General features: G+C 34.2%; 1 protein-coding gene across 9 annotated transcripts in view; it reads right to left on the bottom strand.

Annotated features, from left to right (window-relative positions):
- GRIK2 (glutamate ionotropic receptor kainate type subunit 2) overlaps positions 1-22984 on the bottom strand; it is a 411568-nt gene that overhangs the window by 154566 nt on the left and 234018 nt on the right. For 8 of the 9 annotated variants that reach the window (XM_040551172.1, XM_040551173.1, XM_040551178.1 and 5 more), the window contains one exon: positions 7965-8171. In XM_040551172.1, coding sequence (XP_040407106.1) covers positions 7965-8171 — 207 coding nt within the window. Of the gene's footprint in view, positions 1-7964; positions 8172-18404; positions 18507-22984 lie in introns of those variants that run through there. The other variant, XM_040551181.1, reaches the window with a different exon arrangement.

Below are 22984 nucleotides of genomic sequence, written 5' to 3'. Positions count from 1 at the left end.
ATCTGGAATTGTTATTATTTTAATTATGTAAGAACACTGAAAGTAAAGGTAGGTCGTATCAGAAATTACTTCTCACGTGTATTACATAGCTGCCCTTGTTTCGTACAAATTCCACAGTTTACCCTCTCAAATGCCATGCTGCTCACAGTTACATTTCATTTTTTAATGAGATAAAAATAACAAGACTTCCATAGTATTAATACTCTCATCAAATAATTTGACACACACAGAAGATACCTTAATGGACACCAGTCAAAGATACCCCTTCTCTGAACTTTTGAAAAACTGCCCAGGATTACCAAGGCTTTGGAATGACATTATTTATAGGGAAAAAGATGCATTTTTAATGTACTAGACACAGCTTCTCTTTAAAAGAAAACAGAAATTATTTTTTTTACTATTATTATTTTTTGTCGCTTGATGATCAGTTGCAAAGCTTACTATACAATAAATGTGTAAAACAAGTGAGGTCTCTTTTTTTTAAAAAAATGGTTTACATGTTAAATTGTACTTAGGTTTTCCATATTTAATATATTTGAAGAAAGAAAACTCCTTCAAAAACCAGAAATAGGAAAAAAATAAAAAAAAAATCAACGACATAATATAGTTATAATAAGGAAAGCTTTGCCATCTCAAGAATGAAGAAACATAATTTCTGTAAATCCAAACTTTAAGAAATAAATATTAAAGTCATAACAAATGAAATACTGTAATAAAATTGCATGCATCCTTTCTAAAAATACAAACTAGTGTTTTTTTGAAAAACAGAAAACTGATCAAATTATGCGGTGCTTTGATTTTTTTTTTCCCCCACAATTAAATGTATGCTGCACTTTGACAAAAGATACATGCTTATTTTACAGATGAGGGAAAGATATTTTACTTTGAAGTAATTTTTTTTTCTTCAGACAAGGAAAGTACTAAAATAGATTTGACAATTATTTTGTAGTGCTTAATAAAATATCATGTATTTTAGTATATTGTGGATAATATCTATTCTAAGGAGCTTAAAAAGAAATCAAGAGCTGTGGAGAACTAGGAGAGAACAGAATCAAAATCAAACTAATGTTTTCTCCTTTAATAAAAATCTTTTGCTTGTTTACTGAAATAGAGAGAAATATGCATCATTGCCTGGTGTGTTACAGGGGGAAGCAGGGGAAGGATTATTGATAAAAATAGCTGAACAAAAATTTGTGTTCTACAATTATTTTGTTTTACTAAAGTGAAAATGTTCCATGACAACAAGAAGTCTTTACCAAAGCCATATAAAGAAAATATTAAGATTCCATATTGACTGGAGATCAACACCTGACCCTATTTAATCCTACAGTTTTAATGTTATCACCAACTCTTTTAAGGAAAATTGTTGAATGTGTATTGTTTCTCGTCCTTTACAGAGTAACAAAACTGAAAGTGCTAATTTCAAAGAGAAATTAACATATCATGAATTGATTGAAAAATATCTGTCAAAAGAATTTCTAATGAAAAAAGTGTTTTTGATAAAAATTTGTAGTCAGTAAGTTGTCTTTTTTCATAATTGATTTTTTTTTTAACTGGGAAACCAAAAAAATATATTTTGTGATTAATTTATTTCCGAGTTAAATTCTCTGTTGAAATGCAAACAATTTTCACTAATGTTTTCTGCAGAACCAGCAAAACACAAATAAAAATTCAAGGAATACTAATGATGGCCTCATGATTCAAATGGGAATAGGTGATATGGTTACAACAGCTACAAGAGCACAATTAGAAAAAAGCGTGCATATAAAATGTTAGGTCAAACCAGTGAGGAACATGGAGCTCAAGAAATGGATTCATATACTTAGAAGACAGAAATAGGGTAGCTGCTACAGGCAAATATACAAAAGAAAGGCCTGAGTACTGTATGGGCAAGAAAGAAAACAAAGGTTGTTTTTCCAAGATATGGTAAGATGTGAATGCAGTCTCTCTGGAAAAGGAAAAAAAAGAGAAAAGCATCTAAAATACCCTTTTTAGAGTCTTGAACTTTTATCAGAGTGTTGGTGTTATAAACAGTGGCAAGAATGAAGGAATATAAAAGACAAGTAAAAACCAATAAACTAAGTTTTGGCTACTTTCAATTGAATTTTTGACAGTAAGAAAACCAAGACAAAGAGAGAAATCACAGATGCAGGTTTAGATGGAGAAAGATCATTAAAATATCTAGATTTTTTTGCAGACATGTCAGTTAGAATAATTTCTGTGTTATGATACTCTCCTATCTATTTGTATTTTCTGATATATCATTATGTGACCATATTGTTAATTCATACTATGAATGATACTATGAATGAATGGAAAATATCTTAAAGAATCACCATTTCTGGATTGGAAGTGATTATTTCATTGCTGTTAATGTGATTGGAATAAACATTCAAAAGACACATTCTAAACTTAAAGACCAAATAGTTTGAACTTAAAGACCAAATAGTTTGAACATTTATTTCAAAGTAAAAAAGTAAAATCTTATAATACTATTTTTCCATCGATACCAGTTTACCTTCCTTCTCAACAGCAGAGCATGCAAATGTTGCATTTGATTTGCAAGAATGCAAATAATGCATTCTCTGCACAATTTTCACTTTTTGAATCTCCGTGTGCTTCACTCTTCAGTTCCCCTCCCCTTTTTTTTCCTAATGCTTGCTCAGCTGATATATGTTTAAACTATGATATCTATAATATTTTTAAAGAAATACAAAATGAATGTCAGTTCACAGTTACAAACAGCAACCACAAAGGAAGAGAGCTAACCTACTGTGCCAGCACCCTGAATTTTCCAACTTCAGGTAAATAAGGCAAAACAAGTTTTCAAAGTCACTACTGATATTCTATTCCTGCTGTAATAACTAGATCGTCTTGTAAAATATTCTTATTATTTGAACCAGATGATGAAGAGCAGCAGAACATTCTTTAGGGAAAATCTAGGGCATACTGTGAAAAAATAACTAAATCATTCTGAGAAATACAGGAAGGAGGAGGTAATGTAACATGCTATTTGACAAAAAATTATCATTAAATGAAGATGTTACAATCCAGTGATCCTCTGTGGGGAAATATTTTGACAATGGGGTAATAATTATTATTAATAAATATTAATAAATAACATTCAATAAGTAGGAGCATATGAGTAAGTGTCATTAACTTAGGAGAATCCTTCGGGAAAAAAAAAAAAAAACACATACACACCACATACACAGTAGGGGTTGGGTGTTACACATAGCTTTGAAAACATCTCTGGGTATCATGTTTTCACTGATACAACAATGAAGCCAAAAGGAAGATAGAGTGCTGTAAAGAGCACTGACAGACTGACAGTACATCAGGTTTTACTGTCCAGCACATGTAATGTTGGTGCAAAAAAAAACAATGCTCAATCTTTCTTTCTCCAACAGTCTTTAAATCTCTGCTATTGTAAAATTTTGAGATTTTCATTAATGAAGGAAGCATTTCATAATGAAGCTTAACTGTACTGCATTGCTTTGAAAATCTCATTTGATAGACCTTTTGCATGAAAATTACAAGGAGGAAGACTTTATCAACCCTTAAGAAGAGGCAAGATATGCTCTTTAACCTTTCCTGACAAGGCTCTATGAGGCAGGTTTTGCTGTATATATGAAGAAAAGTAGTATACTACAAGCAATGTGATGAAACTGCATTTGGGGAAGCAAGTAAGAGGGGAAAAAAAAAAAAAAAGATGGAAAAAAAAATTCCTTTGCTCATATAGATTTGTCTTTGTCTTAAGAAGGAAGCAACCAAAAATCTCTATAGTTGCTTATCTGAAGCTTTCATTAACTTCCAAATAGTAATACGAAGAGCTTGGCTCTAGTCCTTCAGGAACATAAGTACCTAAAATTACGTGAGAAAAATAGCTAGTAAGAAGTTATTGTAGGAAATAACAAGTAAGAAGTTATTGTAGGCAGATGTCCCCAGGAGCATTTTAAACAGAATTATATAAATATCTGAAAGCATTCTGTTATGGAGAGAATAAAAGGCCAATAATATTTTTATGGCCACTACTACTGTACTGGCTATTATACTAGCTACTATAAATGTAAGCATTTTATATGGAAGTATTTACTGGTATGTAAGATATTGATTAAAAAAAAATCAAAAGATACTGAAGTGAAACACAAAGCTATGTCTAAAGTTAATTTAAATTAAGTAATGCTTTCCAATTGTCCAACTGCGTAAGTCTTACTTTCCTCCAAGCTGAAAATCCTTCTCTTCTGAGAAACGAAGGGAAGTTCCCATTTAATCCTCACATATAATAAAAGAGCAGTCATGATTTTAAAATTGGACCTTTTCTATAATTATTTATGAATCATAAAAGAACTGCAAGCCTTAAAGACAATTTGCAATGCATACGCTTTGCACTGTAGAAGAACCATTCAAACAAAGGGCCAAGAAAAAGAAAAAAAAAAGGGGGGGGGATATTTTTAATGGTATATAATAGTAACAAATTACTTCCAGTGGATTTTTAACTTTCATTTATATCTCTGGGAAAATGTAAGATAGTAGTTATTTGCCTGTTTCAGAACCCAACAATAAGAACATTTGGAAGTAACTTTGAAACTGTAAAGTAGACGAACAAAGTAATGAAAAATTTTATGTTTTTATTCTATCAGTATCTGTTGTCTACATAATTTACACACTCACACTATCTATCTCATGTAATATGATACAGTGCCGTAACAATTTTTTGGCATCACAGACCAACCTGAAATCTACATAATTTAGATCTAATCTAGTCCAAAACCAATCCAATAAGTCTATCCTACTTTGAATGAATTCTTGAACCAAAGGCAGAAAGTCAGTATGAAGAACACTTCTTTATGAAGAATACATTCATGAAGGATGGAGGTACCTGGATTTTAGTATGCCCCACATCCCACCCTGAATATCTAAAAACTTTCTATTAAATTAAATGGGGGGGGGGGGGGGGGAATGAAAAGAAATGATCCCCCATTGAGGCAAAGTAATCAGGAAGCTTAACTGGAGAAATTCCATTTAAAATGTTTTTACATGGAGATCTCATCTACACTTGTTGTCCTAGTATTTCTTTTGCACTTATTGAGACCACTATCTTTTCCAAAAATAACTCATTTTCATTCAATTGTCAAAGGATACTAATCACTGAACTCATTTTTTACTTTCAGTATTTATGATTTATTCAGAAGGAAACTAGTCATTGTTTGGAAACTAACATCAGAATGATGACACATGAACACTGTAAAAAACAGGGAAAGAAAGAAGAAACACGAGTAAACTATAGGAAAAGAGACTGAAAATACACAAAGCCTGATGCAAAGTCTTCAGTTTCTGTTCACACTAGAGAATTTCAAGCCTGAGATATACATGATATGCTAATCTCAGTTCTGATGGCATTATCTTTGTTTCACTTACACTGCCCATGCAATTATGTAAAGCAATGAAATGCAGATTCAAGCAGTTTGTTTAAACATTTAGATTCTATTTCATACTTTTTATCTTAAAAATTGTGCATCTTCCTTTCTACACACATTATTCTACACACATAAAGAAATTATCCATCTTTTTCTTGAGTTACAAATGCTTCAAACTACCCTTGTGAACATATCTACTACAGAACAGTACCCCTTCTTTCTGTCTTAAGTGATTGACAGTTCAAATACAAAAAAAAAAAAGATAAAAATAAATTCTAAAAATATTTTTCAAATAGATGTAGGTATTATGCTACACTGACAACTCTATCTTTGCTCTGTGGTCTACTTATTCAATTAGAAACTCAGGTTGAAATATGTACACAATCATTTTACCTTTCCAAATGAAATAAAAATTGAGTTCATTAATTCACTTTGTACAAAAGAAAACCTTTTTGGCACTTTAATAAATATGCTCTAAATGAAAAAAAAAAAAAAAAAAAAGACTGAAAAACTAAGCTGATATGTAAAGTAATCAAATGGAAAAATCAAATGTAGTAACTATATGGAATTCTCTAAATACTTGTGAATCAGTTCTCAGGTCTGAAGTGTTTCTTCCTAATAAAAGGTATCAATAACATGTACTGATGAACAGAAGGAGTATGCATGCATGAGTAATATGCATTTAATCAAACAGATTAGAAGATAAAAATGGATAAAAATACAGAAATTAAAAGGAAAATTTTAACTACTGAGAAATGGAGAGATTAGCAGAAATCTATTACAACAGATTTTTTTCTTCTGAAGAACAGCTCTTTTACAATTTTTAGTTTAAAATTAAGAACCTTTACAATATATTACCTATTAGTTCAAAGAAAAGAAAAGTTAGAAATTGAAGGGTTTTTATTGGGAAGTTTCAGCATAGCATGGGTGGCTCGACTTCCTAACCTCACTATGATCCAGGCTAAAAGTTAGACTACATCTTCCATGACAGCATTTCAACGGGCAAAATGCATTTTAAGATTAGTTTAGTTTCAGCCTAGGGGAAAGTGGGACACATTCCATTCTATGTTATCAAGAGGAAAGGATCAGGAAAGCTTCTGACATATTTCTTACATATTTCACTGCTGCAACTTCTTCAAATATGTTTTATTTCAAGATTACCTTAATGAAAAGGTTAGGAAGGTACACTAGCACTTGTTCAAGGAAACTATAGGTCTGAGTAACAAAAGCATAGCAAAATGATTTTTTTCTGAGCTTCTGAAGAATTATATAAGAAATACTTCCTCACTACTCATCCCAGTCCCATTAGAAAATTAGTTTCAAATGATGATACTACCTAACAGCCATCAAATCTAATAGCTATGCATGCCTGTGCGTTTATACATGTGTGAAATTACATATAGAGATGAAGATAGTCTAGCTAAAGATGTCTATTATGTACAATACATACACATATTTAAAGATAATATAACTATAACACTCCTACACATTCATCTTAAAAGTGTGAAGCTAGGCGTAATCAACATCTGCTGCAACAACAATAACAAAAACAAACAACAACAAAAAAAGGATTATTGTGTAGTAAGAAAGTACAAAGACAAAAACCCTTCTAATAAACATGAATATTTTGATTAGCACATGTTCTGCCCATCTGCTGAAATCTTACAGAAATTGGAGTGGGATTAGTGAATATTTTTCTTCATGCCATCGTTAGGAAGTTTCACTTGAATTAGCTATAATCTCCCCTTCCTACTTTAAATGATACTGATGTGCCAAACACATTTTATCTCAAGTTCTTTGATCAAATGTCTCTGTATTAAGCAATTCACTCAAATAAATACTAAAAGGCACAATGACATAATTAAAAAAAAAAAAATGAAATTCAAACAAACTGAATTCAACTGGCATGACCAACTGGGAAAGCATGTTTTGAAGGACATGAAGTAATGCCTGGCCTAAGTAATTGTAATGGTATTTGCTCTGACACTGTTTGCATTACTTTGCTGCTTCAGTATATGTTGAGATTTCTGTCTTACTGCTTGCACTTTATCGCTTATGTTTCAAGAAAGATGTTCCTATTTTTTTTTGCATATCAAACAATTTACGCGTTAAAAATGGATACACAAAAACTTCTCTAAGACAAAGTCTCAGATCCACTATCAGAAAAGGCCTGACTTCTACTGATTAATGAAGACTATATTCTGTCACTAAATAAATAAATAAATAAAACAGATACATGTTCTCAGAAAGAAATTCTGAATACTATCTATTCTTTATTTTGACTTAGGCATATGCCATGGAAGAGCTAAAGCAGTTTGGCAGGAAACAAATATTGTCTATAGACAAAATAGAGATGCAGAATAGACTTGGTTTAACAGAATTTGGAGGAAATAATCATTGATGTGGATCTTGCATTATTCTTTTAAACATCTGCATTTTCCAAGACAGTACTATTTAAATGGCATTATCGTAAAATGTTTTACAATTTGTATAGATATAATTGAAATGTAAATGGAGAGTAGAAAGCTTCCAAAATTAACTTACATGATCAATTAGTTCACGAACCATTCCATTCCACTGTCCGCTGGCATCTTCCTGGGCTCCATATTTTCCATCCTCCACCAGTCTAATCTCATAGGAAAATCCAAGGATAGTAGACAGCTCCCTTAGGAGGTCAATGCAATAACCTTCAAATCGATCATTTCCATACAAAGGTTTATCTGACTTCTTGAACATTACATATGGCTCTTCCTGTAAAAATTAATAAAACAGAACAAATATTGAATGCCCCCCATACCTTTTTTTTTTTATTAACCTAAATTAGTACACTATCATGATAACCCTCCCTGTAAAAAGAATTAAATGAAAAGTAGAATAATCTTAGTTTTTGGTTATATGTCTCCTTAACAAGTTACGTATGTTATATGAGTTAATACATACCTTATATACAAGTTAATATCAAACACTATTTGGATGGACATGGTAAGCCTCTTACAATGCATTAAAAATGTTATTAGCAACTGAATAAAAACATTTTAATTTAAACCCGAAATATCAATCAAACACTTTAAGTATCTGGTTTTACACTTTTCTTGACGTGAGCTCTTAACTATTTTCTTAATGTTTTCTTAGGCAAGGTATAGAAAACTGACAGGGAGAAAAAAGTCAAAGTACCTGCTTTCTGTTGCCTCAAGTCATAGCCTGCCATTTTCAAGATTGTGGCAAAACCAGACACAAGTTAACTCAAAAAGCAAATTCTTTGATATGCATTCCATGAAAACTGAATTTAATTTCTTTAAACATTATATTCCTATGTTTAATTTAGGATTTGATGTGACTTTTCTGCATAAAGTGATATGGAAATAGGACAGTAAGCAATTTAAAATAACCAGCAGAATATTTATAATTATGGGAAGAAATTTAACATTTAGGAAAATGTAGGGTTTTTCCATCTGCTTGTTGATATAAGATAACCATCCTTAAACCCAAAGCTGAAAGAAAAAGTACACAGAACAAATGGTAGTGTTTTCCACTATAATATGGTAACAATCTTCAATTTCTATGTGTAGGGTTGAACACATGACTCAGTCTGTCCTCATGCTTTAGAGAGGCTTTTTCATTTTGTACAATAATAAAAAATAAGCACCAAAGAAGGTAAGATTAATGGTAGTAGATTCAATTACTGCACCAGATATAAGTCTCAATGAATAATCGGATAAACTCTCCAGGGTAACTTAACAAAATTCATACTGCCCTATATCTCCACATCAGCATTCAGTGGGGTTAAAGGCACTTCATTCTACAGACATCTGACAGCTTTAATAAGGATCTGTCAGCATCATTGATGTAAACCTCTATCTTGAGGAGTCCCATGATTTACACTTTTTTATCTGCATAAAACTGGAACTTTGGCATGTAAGATTTCACCCAAAATGCAAGGGAGAAAGCATGGAGATCATTTGCTCTCAGAAGAAATGTGTTCAGAAGATATGTGTTTCTATGCTGCCTCTTACTTTTTTTTTTTTCCTAAAAAAAAACAACTACTGAACGAAGACTTTGCTGGGATTCTATTGTTACATATTTCTATTGAAATTAATAAGATTAGGACCTGATTTTAGAAATGTACACCAGTGATATTCATACGGTTAGCAAGGAATCTAACATAAATTGTCCAAAGAAACAACTAGAATATAATGACAGAAACTTATCAAACAACAGATAGGCAAATGACTCCAGTAGAGCTCTTCTAGATGTAGTTCTGACAAGAATGAAGACCTGACTGAAAATATGACAGCTGAAAGCAATTTAAGTGACAAGGATCATGGAATAGATCTTCACAGAGCAGACAGAGTGACAGAACAAAACCTATGTATGAAAACAGTTGCTAATATACTCAGATAATTGATATGAAATATTCCATAGAAGACAGCTATAAGGAAAACAGTTTTTCAGGTGAAATGAGAATTCTTTAAAGAAAGCCCAGTATGGGCCAAGCAGAAGCTATGCTAAGACAAAATACAGAAAGTGTAGAAAAAGGAGCAACAAAACTCAGCTGTGAATTCTTCACTGAGCATGAAATGCAGAAAAAGTATGAAAGAAGTGAAATGTAACTCAGTTCAACTGACAAAGAGAAAAACAAACAAAAACCTCACACAACTAGGAAATGTCAAAATATGGGAGAATTAGCACTGTATATAAAGGATAAAAAGCAACATTCTAGAAACAAGGATAAAAAAAAAAAGTCTAGGATCTAGTTCATCTGTTGCCCAACAAGGAGAGAAAAACATGAAATGACATTATGTCCTGGTTTCAGTTAGGACAGAGTTAATTTTCCTCCTAGTAGCTGGTAGGGTGCTATGTTTTGGATTAGGATGAGAAGAGCGCTGATAACATGCTGATGTTTTAATTGTTGTAGAGCAGTGCTTACACCAAGCCAAGGACTTTTCAGCTTCTCGCTCTGTCCTGCTAGCGAACAGGCTAGGGATGCAGCAGGAGCTGGGAGGGGACAGACCCAGGACAGCTGACCCAAACTGGCCAAAGGGGTATTCCATACCATCTGACGTCATGCTGAACAATATATAGGGGTGGCTAGCCGGGGTGGAGGGGGGGCGGCTGCTCGGGGATAGGCTGGGCATCGGTCAACGGGTGGTGAGCAATTGCATTGTGCATCACTTATTTCGTACACATTATTATTATTAATACTATTATTATTATTATTATTGTTATTATTTTTCCTGTCTTAATAAACTGTCTTTATCTCAACTCACAGGCTTCACTTTCCCGTTTCTCTCCCCCATCCCAGAGAGGGAGGGGGGAGGGTGAGCAAACAGCTGTGTGGTGTTTAGCTGCCAGCCGGGCTAAACCACAACACATTACTAAGATGATCAAACAATTTGATGATCTTCCTGTGCCTGTTTTCCCTGAAAAGGTTATGGTTGACCAGGTAATTTATAGAATTAACATTAGAAACACAATAAGAAGAGCTTAGACTAAAATAGGGAAAGATAACTTCAGAGAGTCCTTTAATATTAAATATTTTCAGGAATCTTTTTATTAAATAATGCCATTTTTAGAAAAATGTTATTTTAATCTTAGGTGTATTATAAAGCTATTCCTTTTGTGTAAAGCTAAGAAACTATGGAGAAGGAAAGAAGCTAAGGAAAGTCATAACATCATATTATACACAAAGTCATGCCATTCTTCCTAAAAATATGAACAAAATTTGTCTGCCTGGAAATGTGCACTTCATTAAAATAGATTCATTATCAATCTGGAAAGTAGTAATACATAATATTTCTGTCTAGAGTAAAGTTAAATATTTCCACTTGTTTTCTTGTTTTCAAAGAGGAAACATGCTAATTGGATGTGCATTCACACCATAATGTGGACAAAATCAGAATTCAAAATGATAAATTTCAGAAAATAAGAGTAATTAAAAATACAGTGTCATTCAAAAGGAATTAATGAATAATTTCAGATGAATAACAAATTGCATGAATTCAGGAGGAAAAGAGCTGATTACGTTGCAATTCTACAAAATTAAGTTCTAGATATTATAGGGGATCACACACTAGGCGTTGTCAACAATGTCACACTATCAACTGAGAAAAGACCAAACTGATCTGCTTGGATCTGCTTTGAGTGGGTGTTTGGACTAGAGGACCTATAGAGGATATTTCCCATTAAAATTGATCTTTTTAAAATTTATTTTTGACACTATGAATGTTTGAGTTGCTGTACTGCATCCAGTTTTGAATACTGCACTTCAACAGAAACATGAACCAAGATCTACAAAAAAAATGATGAGGAATGACTAACGGAATAAAATGTGTTTTTATTATTATTTAAGGAAGAATATACTGATGGGGGAGTGATCGAAGTCTTCAACACATACAACGTGTTTACAAAGAGGAATCAGAAAAGTTATTTTCTGTATATGGGACAAGAAGTAATGTCCTTACACCCTGACAAAAGAAATCAGGTTAGATACTAAGAGAAACTTTATAATGGTAAGTACGATTAAGTGCCACAGTAGGTTATCTAAGAATTTGGATGGTGTTGCTAGAAAAAAAAAAAAAAAAAAGGAAATAAAACAGCTACCTGAGAAACTGTTTTTGCTGTGGAAAGAAAATCCTTCATCCAATAAACAAAACACTAACAATTAAAAAGCTGTCTATTTCAGATGTGAAGTTCTGTGGTTTTGGAGTGTTCAAAATGTCTTCTATTTCATTACCAATATAGTATTAGTATATACAATATACTATAATATACTATTAACTAGTTAATTAACTACATATTAGTTATATTCGTTATATAATGTTATATATAATATATATTATATATTATATATTATATATATTAGTATATTATATATACTAGTTAATAGTATATTATATATACTAATACTATATATACTATACATATATACTATTACTATTATATACTATTAGTATATTGGTAAAGAAATCAACTTCAACCAACCAGTATACCAACTTCAAATATATTTACTTCAAATAAATACTTCAAATATGAGTATTCTCATACTCAATAAAATTATTAGCTACACTTTAAATTTTAACATTTATAACTGAAGATGTAAAAAACCTCAGATGTGTGCTTCCCAAACAGAACAGCCAAACAGAACAGCTTTTGTAGGCAATATGAAGTTCCTATCTAGCTTGGAATGCTCATGTACACAGACCCTAGACATTTGCTCTCTGAATTGGTCAGATGTTTACTGTCACACATCCCCCCGTCTACCCGGAATCAATTTTCTTGACAATAGTTTTGTTTCTATCTTCTATTCAATGCAATCCTGTATTACATGGAGTGGAATTTAAATGTGTGTGATATCAGGGAGGCAGTATAATTGTCAATGCATATTTTTTATGCCTCTTTTACTCAGGAAGGACAGATAGATTTTCTTCACTGAGCCATCCAGCTCATCCATACATTCTTGCATATTTTCCTGCAACATCATTACAGTAATCCTCAATCACTTTATATTCTGCTGATGCTGTTTTACACTTCATTAGAAATAATAATAATGTTGTAACACTTTCTAGAATTAAGGGTTCCAAGTCCATATTCTTTGATTATCCTTTACTCTGACTAGCTTGGGTAAGGGTTACAATAGTCTCTATGCTACTATTTAATAATTATAATATTCTGTTATGGAAAAAAAGCTTTTGATGAAAAGCATCACCAATGAGTCATGTTAATACTCTCTTAATACTTTCACAATCCTTATGTTATTCCCGTACTTAATGGCTCTGGCTGTTTTCCTTATAGAGTCTTCCACTGTCCAAAATATCTGATTTTTTGTCTTCACAGATTCTACTTGCAATGCAATACAATTCCTCATTTAGCTTTGACAGGATTCAACTCTGATTTATCAGAAAGTGTTTTGGGGGAGATTCACGTACAATAGCTCTTATGTACCCCCAAAGTTTTCTCAGGTTCTTCTCTTTCTCCTCTGGCAATATACAATGCACATTCCAAATACTGAATATAGTATTTATTTATTTTGGACAATTCCATGCAAAGATCTGCTTTATTTGTTCAATTTTTAATTTTATATTACAGACAAATATTGGTTGTCACTCACGAAAGTGCCTATGCACTAAATATATGATCACCATAGTTTCTTGGTGGATTATCGCTTCCACGAAATTTTTTCACAAGGACAATTATCATCCATTAGGTAGACAGAGTATTTAAGCTGACTACTTTTCAAAGACCAGCAACTGTTTCATACTTATTTTAAACTTGTTCTCAATGTAATGTCCTCAATCAGCTCCTGAAAACATGAGCCCCAAAATATACACCATATCACAAAATGAGTTGGTTAGACTTGGTTGCTGTATGTTTAAAAATATTACTTAAAATCATAGAATCACAGAACCATAGAATCATTAAGGTTGGAATAGACCTCCAAGATCATCTGGTCCAACCATCCCCCTACCACCGGTATCATCCACTTAGGGACCCATGTCCCTAAGTACCACATCCAACCTCTCCTTAAACACCCCCCGGGAACTGTGACTCCACAACCTCCCTGGGCAACCCATTCCAATGCCTAACTGCTCTTTCTGAGAAGAAATTTCTCATAACCTGAGACCTGAACCTCCCCTGGTGCAACTTGAGGCCATTCCCTCTTGTCCTAATGCTAGTTATCTGCTAGGCAACCCCCAGCTCCTCACATCTTCTCAGCAGTTCCAATTGAGATTAATAAATACAATCTTTTAACTGGACACATCTCCCAGGAAAGAGGAAAAAACAAACAAACAAACAAACAAAACCACCCTTCCTGTTAGCACCTTTATTATTGATTGAAATACTTGAAGCAAAAGCCATTGAATAAGCTCTGCATATACATAGGTGCTCTGAGAAAGATTCTTGAATAAATTCTCAAGCAGAGGCAATGTTTACAGAAAATGTGCCTACTCTGAATTCACTTAGGCTATACGAAAGGTTTTCTATCATGTATTTCTATCAAGGATGCTTGTCCTGAAATGAGAGCAACCAAAGTGAGAGTTAATAGCTGCACTTTCAAAACAACATTTTTCATCATCCAAATTATTCTTGCTTCTAGTTTAACTTATTCTTGATGTGTGAAATTGAACATGGAAAACAACACTGGAGAATACTGAGAAAGGAATAATTCAAAGAAAAAAAAATGTAAAAGTTTGAGAAAATAAAATGCCAATAGTCTGAAATCTCTGAAAAAGCACTGATAATGAAGAATTCCTCATCTCCTTCATAAAAGACACAAGAAAGGATGTTGGGTAAAAAAACTTGCACACTGGTAAAATGCAAAATAAATTAGGCAGCTATTTGACACTACATGATTTATTTCATTATAGTTGCTAAGTGAATAGTTCTTTAATGGAGTTTGAATTAGATAAAAACTCAAAGGATCACATATATATTCATACATCTTATTTTACAGTTGTATCCTTCATAGTCTTTATTGTAAATAGTTTTCTAAGAAAAGCAAGAAATGGAAAGGGTGTTATTTCAATGCCAACAAAGAGAGACACATACAACAGTATTCCTCCCTGTGTGTATGTGCTCAGAAATACGCAGTATACTCCTCCAGCTTTCAGCACATACCTCTATAACCAAACTATTAAGTTTAGTCTAAAACCAAACACTAGTTTTGTTTCAGCTGGTTATATTTTATTGTGATAGCTTTTTCTCTGGAGGGAAAAGCTTCATGCAACCAGTTCCTTTTAAAATAGAAGGGTTTAAAAAGAACAAAAGCAAATAACCAGAAACTTTGATTCTTCACTGGAGATAAACTGCCAGTATCTCTAGCACTCAGGACAAGAGAATAACAAGATAACCCTCTCTGGAGTTTATTAGAAATTTTACATATATTGCAAATGCATTATCTTCAGTGCTAAGCATCCACATTGCACTTGAAGGAGACAGCCACATATGCGTTTCGTAGTCTGAAATCTTCGGTTTTGCTAATTAACTATATATACATGATCTTCACTTACCTGGATAATGCAATCACCTTTTTATACATAGGTGGCTGTACCTATTCCATCTGTATAACTCAGGTGAACAATTTGGGAAAAAAAAAAATCAGCCCTACAGAAAACATTGTGTTGCAAAGAATGTTCTTGCATATGCCACAAAGATGGCTATCACTAGTTCTCTCAATAACATTGCAAAACCATTATATTGTTATTCCAGTTAGATTTCAACATGTGAATATTATAAATAAGACTTCCTAGAGTGAGCTGTCTATGATTTCATAAGCAAACTTCTGCCAAGTTATCTGGCTTCTTCGAGTTTATCACGTGCATATTTGTGACAATGACCACAGAGCAAGAATGCATACCACATGTGACCAGAATGCCTTGAGTTTGTTTGGAAAACATTAGTGTACGTTATGATAATGGTATTTTTAAAGGATGTTAAAAAAAAAAAAAAAAAAAGGAAAAAAAAAAAGGAAATTAGCCAACCACTCACTGTAGAGGAGTTATTAACTTAACCATTGTGTATCAGCCTGCTGAAGCTGCCCATGACTGTTAACATGAAAGGAACCATCTCTAAACTGTGTATCAGACAGCCACAAAAATGACTGTTTATATTACAGAGTGCCAGAGCTACATAACTGGTTATGCTGAATTTACATTCTGTAGTATAAATATCACCTTAGTAACATTAGAGGGAAACACCCTTTAAAGCTGTGTCTGGTCTAGTATGCTGCCCTTGAAGGTTGGCTGTAGTTTGAAATAAGTTGCAATAAGATGTTTCCTTTTCAAGTGGAAATAGTATTATGACTAGTTAAGAAACAGTGGCCGTGATTATCAAAAACAGCGTGACTTGACTTCTTTCCTACTCATGGGGACCTTATGTGGAATGCAAGTTAATCATGCAGAAAAGAATGCTGCATTTTAAAAATCACTATGTCAAAGGAAATAAAGAAAGGTACCAATATGTATGTCAACAAGTGTTCAGCCTAAAGCATAAGAAAATCTAACACATTTGGAAAGAGATTTCTGAAAGTTAGGAAAGTTAGAAAATATTTTTGGAGCAATTTTCTTCTGAAAAAAAAATCAACATGAGGTACTTACACAGCAGGATAGAATCTTTCCAGAAATCTTATTCCGTATCTTTAAAGTCAGATTAATATAACTGCGATATTCTGCAGAAGTCTGCAGATTTTAGAGGATCTTAAGAGTTTTATTCTGAGATCATTCTAGTCCAGTGAAAGAATGTAAATAAAATACAGTAAATTCTACTGACTCAAGAAGTGATATAATGCAAAGTGATCTTGTTTCATTAAAGGCTGGTTTATGTCTAGCTGAAAAGATATCTAGTTTATGTGGCCTTTATCTCAGTACAAAAAAAAAAAAAAAAAAGTAACTGTGAAAGCAGCTGACTAGTAGCTAGTCCAGTGGATAAAAAAGAACTAAGCACTTGTCCAGTACAAAACACAATGAGAAGGAAATTAATCAGGTCTAAAAGGATACAAGGTAGAAAAAAATACTAGATAATACTAGATACTAGATAATACTAGATAATTTCCAAGATAAACAGAATTGGAATCAAGACCACAGGCCTAGCAGGAAGCTATGCATTCCCAGAATAGTACAATTTCTTGTTTTGACTCTTAAAAAAAAGACCAAATTAGCCAAAATACTTGTATTCCTTGCTCATACATCATATTAATTGCATGACTTTTGATCAACATTGTAAATTAGAGGATGAGAGACCATATATAAGTACAGGTCACCAAGTGGTACTATACATGTCTAAGTAATAGAAAGTAAAATCAGACTTTTGTAATCAGAATAGACTCCAATCTGAATGAAATATATAGTACACTGGCACAATCAATACTAAAACGTTCCAAAATAAGCAAACAATAATAATTAAAAAAATATATCCAAACTCAAAACTACTATATCACATTCAATTTACAGATAAATAATTGATTACAGAATTAAAAATTGGTGCTAATGTCAATTGTTATAACTTCATTACTTACTTCACACATAAACCGATAAAAGGCCTTAAAGTGAACACCCTTAAAGTGAACTTTTGCAAAATAATTTGATACCACACAGAAATTGATCTTGTGTCTTTCTTATCTACTTAGGTGATGGTTGAATGCAAAACTTAACCCTCTTTAATTGTTACTACATAAAATTTTGCAATGAAATTAACACGAAATTGAATTCATTAAAATCTGGCTGGATAAAACTTGTCTGTAATCAAGTAATCCATTACAACATTTCTGGGTATCCACACAGTATATATTTGATTTCAGTAAGTAACAAGAACAAGATATCATACAGAAAAAAAGATTGTGGTGGGGTTGTAAGATGGACTCAAGCAAATAGTGTATATTTTAATAGTTCTTCCTTTAAACTTTGAGAAATTATAATGAAAATCATAGTTTTAAGAAAGAAATTTACCCTGAGAAGCCCTGTTGTGAGCACTTATTAATTTTATCAACAGGTCAGCTTGCTGTACAACTTTAAGATCAAAGAAGTCATTTAGTGAATCATAAGAGTAAGATATCTTCAAGAAAAACTGATATAGAAGACCCAATAGGTACTGAATGTGGGAATGCAGATAAACTAGCAAAGGCAAGTAATCTTTTTTTTTTTAAGAAAAATTACTGCAATTACACTAAATAGAACTTGCAAATAAAGATGTGATTGCAGGGCAGAGTAAAGTAGCATGTAGATTAGAAATTATATCTATAAACAGAAAATAAATCCTTGAAAATATTTAGTAGTAAAAAAAAAAAAAGTTACACATTTATTCAAGAATTATGTGGCCCCCAGATAACTGCTCTTTTCATGTTAACTTTGTTTCCACATATTTTTGATGCACAAAGATGTTGTGGAAGATTTTTTGAAGATATCCAATGATCACCTGGCAACCTATTCTAGATGTCCCTGCTTGAGCAGAGGGGTTGGACCAGAGGGCCCTTCCAACTTCAACCATTCTGTGATTCTGTGATATTTTGCTTTATTGATAAGATGCAGTCCTCCTGGCTGTGTGGTGAATTTCAGCCACAGTGATTATTTTCAGTGACAGTGAAGTCAAAATAATCTGCAGAAGACAAGTATTTGTCATATACTACAATCCAAGGGGTTATCACCCTTCTGGATGCAAAAAGAGAGGATTACATCAAGGTGTAGAGAGATTACATAAAGCCTTCATTTGGTATAAATTTTCTTCTGATGTCCAAAAGTTTCAAATGTATTAAAGGCCAGATTACATGACCAAAATGTTTCCTTCTAACTTTATGTGCTGTCTCCATGAATATAAACAATTGGTTTTCCCATAATAATTGTCTAAATTGCATCATTTCTATGATACTAAGTACACTATCTTCAAAGACTTTTTTTCATTACAACTATCAATGTAACAACTTCTGCATAATGTAACTTCATGTGTTCTACTTGCAAAACTTCATCGTATTCATTTTTAATGAGTATGTTGCATCACAGACTTAAAGCTTCCCTACACGATAAAAGATTATTGCCTTATGTTTCTACATGTTGAATTAATATTGTAGCTTTACAGACTTGTTTTAGTATTTAAAATGTACAACTAACACTTGAATGAAATCCCACTCATTCTATCCAAATGTAGGAGTGGAAAAAAATTACTGATAGAATTTTTTTATATTTGATTGTCTTGCTCTCTACGCTTTCATTTCAAACAGATTTGGACAAGAAAGGCTTACTTGATTTGTTCCAGTGGGTTGTATTATATTTCAACTCTAAAGATATTACTAGAAATTATGACAATAAATAAAATGTTTCAAATTATACTAATTTTAATTTTTAGGGATAGATATCAAATCTATAGATTGTTCTTTAATACTTTCAACATGGACATATGTATTTTTAAAGAATCCAGGGCTTTATGTATTAATATCTGTATTGAAAAAAAAATGATGATGAAAAGAGAAAAGACATCTTCAAAATCTGCCACTGTTAGAACAGTGAATTTGAATCATTAGCTTCTCCTCACCAGGGAAACTAGAGTTAAAAGACTGCCATACCTAATTAACATTTCTGTCGGATGTAAGGAATACACAATAGGCTTTCACAGTTGGCAGTCAAAATTCAAATGGGAGAGATGAAGCAATCCACTAGCTACAATCAATGCAATAAATTACTAAGATATTAGTGATTTGAGGCAGGATATTCTAATCAAGAAACTATTACAAATAAGAAAACAGTAAAGTAGTCTTCCTCCACTACACTATCTATTATAGAAATACACTATGGATATCCTTATTTTAAATCCTTTAGGATACTTCCTAGTGTGACCTTTTGGGTCATGAAACACATAGTCATAAATTACTGCCTGTAGAACTGAAGCCATAGTTGTTCTTTTCTGCAGTTTCACTCCTCATTTTGTCAGACTTCCTACATAGAAATAGTTTTCTTTATTCTCCTAAAAGTCACTTTTAACTTTGGCCAGATTTGAAATTAATTCAACTACATCCCAGAAAATTGTACTAAGTTTCCATTCCAGTAAAGTAAAATGGGTACAAATAGATTCCCATTTCAAGCAAATTTACTTCATTCAATAAATCACAGAATGTGAAATCATTAAACTGTTGCAACACTGCAAACTGTACTAACATTTTTTTTCAGCTGAATCATACTATCTCCATGATACAAAAAGAATATCAAAGACATTATTAGTTCTTATTGTAATGGAAAGCAAAACATTTTTTTCTTATAATGTATCTTAGAATTTCAAAAGGCTGGAGAAAAAAAAAATCAAAGAGGTGTTAAAAACTGATCCTTGCAGCTATCTAACAGTATATTTTTATTGCTAACATTTTAGCAGAAAATAATTGAAGCATCAGAGAATTATTTGAAAAAAAGTTGTTTGGGATGAAGCTGTAAACTTGGAATCCACAGAAAGTACTTCTGAGTCATTATCCTGAGATTCGCCATCCTACATGGCCATCCTATGTTCTGTTTGCAACCAGCCATGAGAAAAATAGCTTTGCTGACCATTTTATATGAAGTCAAACTTACTTTAACTTGTGCCAATGGTACTACATTTATTCATTACACTTACTAACCTCAACTATTTTTCCTTTTACGTATGAAATACAAACAAGAACTGTGGCCAAGCATATCTCTAAATAACCTGAAAGTCTGTAGGTACCAAAGGTTATTAAAAGTACATAGACATTACGTTGGATCTCAGGACAAGCATATTGTTCAACCTAACCTTTTTTGTATTTCGAGCACATATAATATATATATACACTTTACTTTTCAGCTACATCTTCAAGAATTCAGTCAGTTTTCAAGTCTGCACTAGTGGCTGAAGACAGAAGAGTGGAATTGAGGCAGGGATGGAAGTAAGTTCAAGAGAGAGAGGGTATAGACAGAGGGTTTTGAGACAGGTGTGGGAGAGACAAATAGACACATATTACAGAATCACAGAAGAGTAGTTAGCAGTGACATTGTGAGCCTGGTGAGCTAAACTACCCCTGGCTGATTTTTTTTTTCACAGAATCACAGAATCTTCTAGGTTGGAAGAGACCTCCAAGATCACCTAGTCCAACCTCTGACCTAACACTAACAAGTCCTCCACTAAACCATATCACTAAGCTCTACATCTAAACATCATCTAAAGACCTCTAGGGATGGTGACTCAACCACTTCCCTGGGCAGCCCATTCCAATGCCTAACAACCCTTTCAGTAAAGAAGTTCTTCCTAATATCCAACCTAAACCTCCCCTGGTTTAGCCCATTCTCCCTCGTCCTGTCACCAGGCACGTGGGAGAATTGACCAACCCGCACCTCACTACAGCCTCCTTTAAGGTATCTATAGAGTGTGATAAGGTGGCCCCTGAGCCTCCTCTTCTCCAGCCTGAACAATCCCAGCTCCCTCAGCTGCTCCTCATCAGACTTGTTCTCCAGACCCCTCACCAGCTTGGTTGCCCTTCTCTGGAGTCTCTCGAGCACCTCCATGTCCTTCTTGTAGCGAGGGGCCCAAAACTCAACACAGTACTCGAGGTGCGGCCTCACCAGAGCCGAGTACAGGGGGACAATCACCTCCCTAGACCTGCTGGCCAAACTATTTCTTATACAAGCCAGGATGCTGTTGGCCTTCTTGGCCACCTGAGCACACTTCTGGCTCATATTCAGCCGACTATCAACCAGTACTCCCAGGTCCTTCTCGGCCAGGCAGCTTTCCAACCACTCATCTCCCAGCCTGTAGCGCTGCTTGGGGTTGTTGCACCCCAGGTGCAGGACCCGGCACTTGGCCTTGTTGAACTTCATACAGCTGACCTCAGCCCATCGGTCCAGCCTATCCAGATCCTCCTGCACAGCCTTCCTTCCCTCGAGCAGATCGACACATGCACCTAACTTGGTGTCGTCTGCAAACTTACTGAGGGTGCACTCAATCCCCTCACCCACATCATCGATAAAGATATTAAAGAGAACTGGCCCTAGTACTGAGCCCTGGGGGACTCCACTAGTGACCGGCCCCCAGCTGGATTTGACTCCATTCACCACAACTCTTTGGGCCCGGCTATCCAGCCAGTTTTTAACCCAATGAACCATACGCCAGTCCAAGCCACGAGCAGCCAGTTTCTTGAGGAGAATGCTGTGGGAAATGGTGTCAAAAGCCTTACTGAAGTCAAGATAGACCACATCCACAGCCTTTCCCTCATCCACTAAGTGCATCACTTTGTCATAGAAGGAGATCAGGTTTGTCAAGGAGGACCTACCTTTCATAAACCCATGCTGACTGGGCCTGATCGCCTGCTTGCCCTGCAAGTGCCACGTGATGACCCTCAAGATAATCTGCTCCATGAGCTTCCCTGGCACTGAGGTCAAACTAACAGGCCTATAGTTTGCCGGGTCTACCCTCCAGCCCTTCTTGTAGATGGGCGTCATGTTTGCTAGCCGCCAGTCAACTGGGACCTCCCCTGATAGCCAGGACTGCTGATAAATGATGGAAAGCAGCTTGGCCAGTTCTTCTACCAGTTCTCTCAGCACCCTCGGGTGGATCCCTTCTGGTCCCATCGACTTGCGTACATGCAAGTGCTGTAGCAGGTCGCCAACCATTTCCTTGTGGATTGTGAGGGCCACATCCTGCTCCCCATCCCCTTCCACCAGCTCAGGGTAATGGGTATCTAGAGAACAACTGGTCTTGCCACTAAAGACTGAGGCAAAGAAGGCATTAAGCACCTCATCATTTTCCTCATCTCTTGTCACTAAGTTTCCCCCCGCATCCAGTAAAGGATGGAGATTCTCCTTAGTCCTCCTTTTCGTGTTAATGTATTTATAAAAACATTTTCTGTTGTCTTTAAGTGCAGTAGCCAGACTGAGCTCCAGATGAGCTTTGGCCTTTCTAATTTTGTCCCTACACATCCTTACAACACCCTTATAATCCATCTGAGTTGCCTGCCCTCTTTTCCAAAGATCATAAACCTTTTTTTTCCTAAGCTCTAGCCACAACTCTCTGTTCAGCCAGGCCAGTCTTCTTCCACGCTGGCTCATCTTTGGGCACGTGGGGACAGACCGCTCCTGAACCAT

Source organism: Cygnus olor, chromosome 3, assembly GCF_009769625.2.
Source record: "Cygnus olor isolate bCygOlo1 chromosome 3, bCygOlo1.pri.v2, whole genome shotgun sequence".
Taxonomy (NCBI): Eukaryota; Metazoa; Chordata; class Aves; order Anseriformes; family Anatidae; genus Cygnus; species Cygnus olor.
The sequence above is the reverse complement of the archived record's forward strand: the minus strand, read 5'-3'. Positions and strand labels throughout refer to the sequence as shown.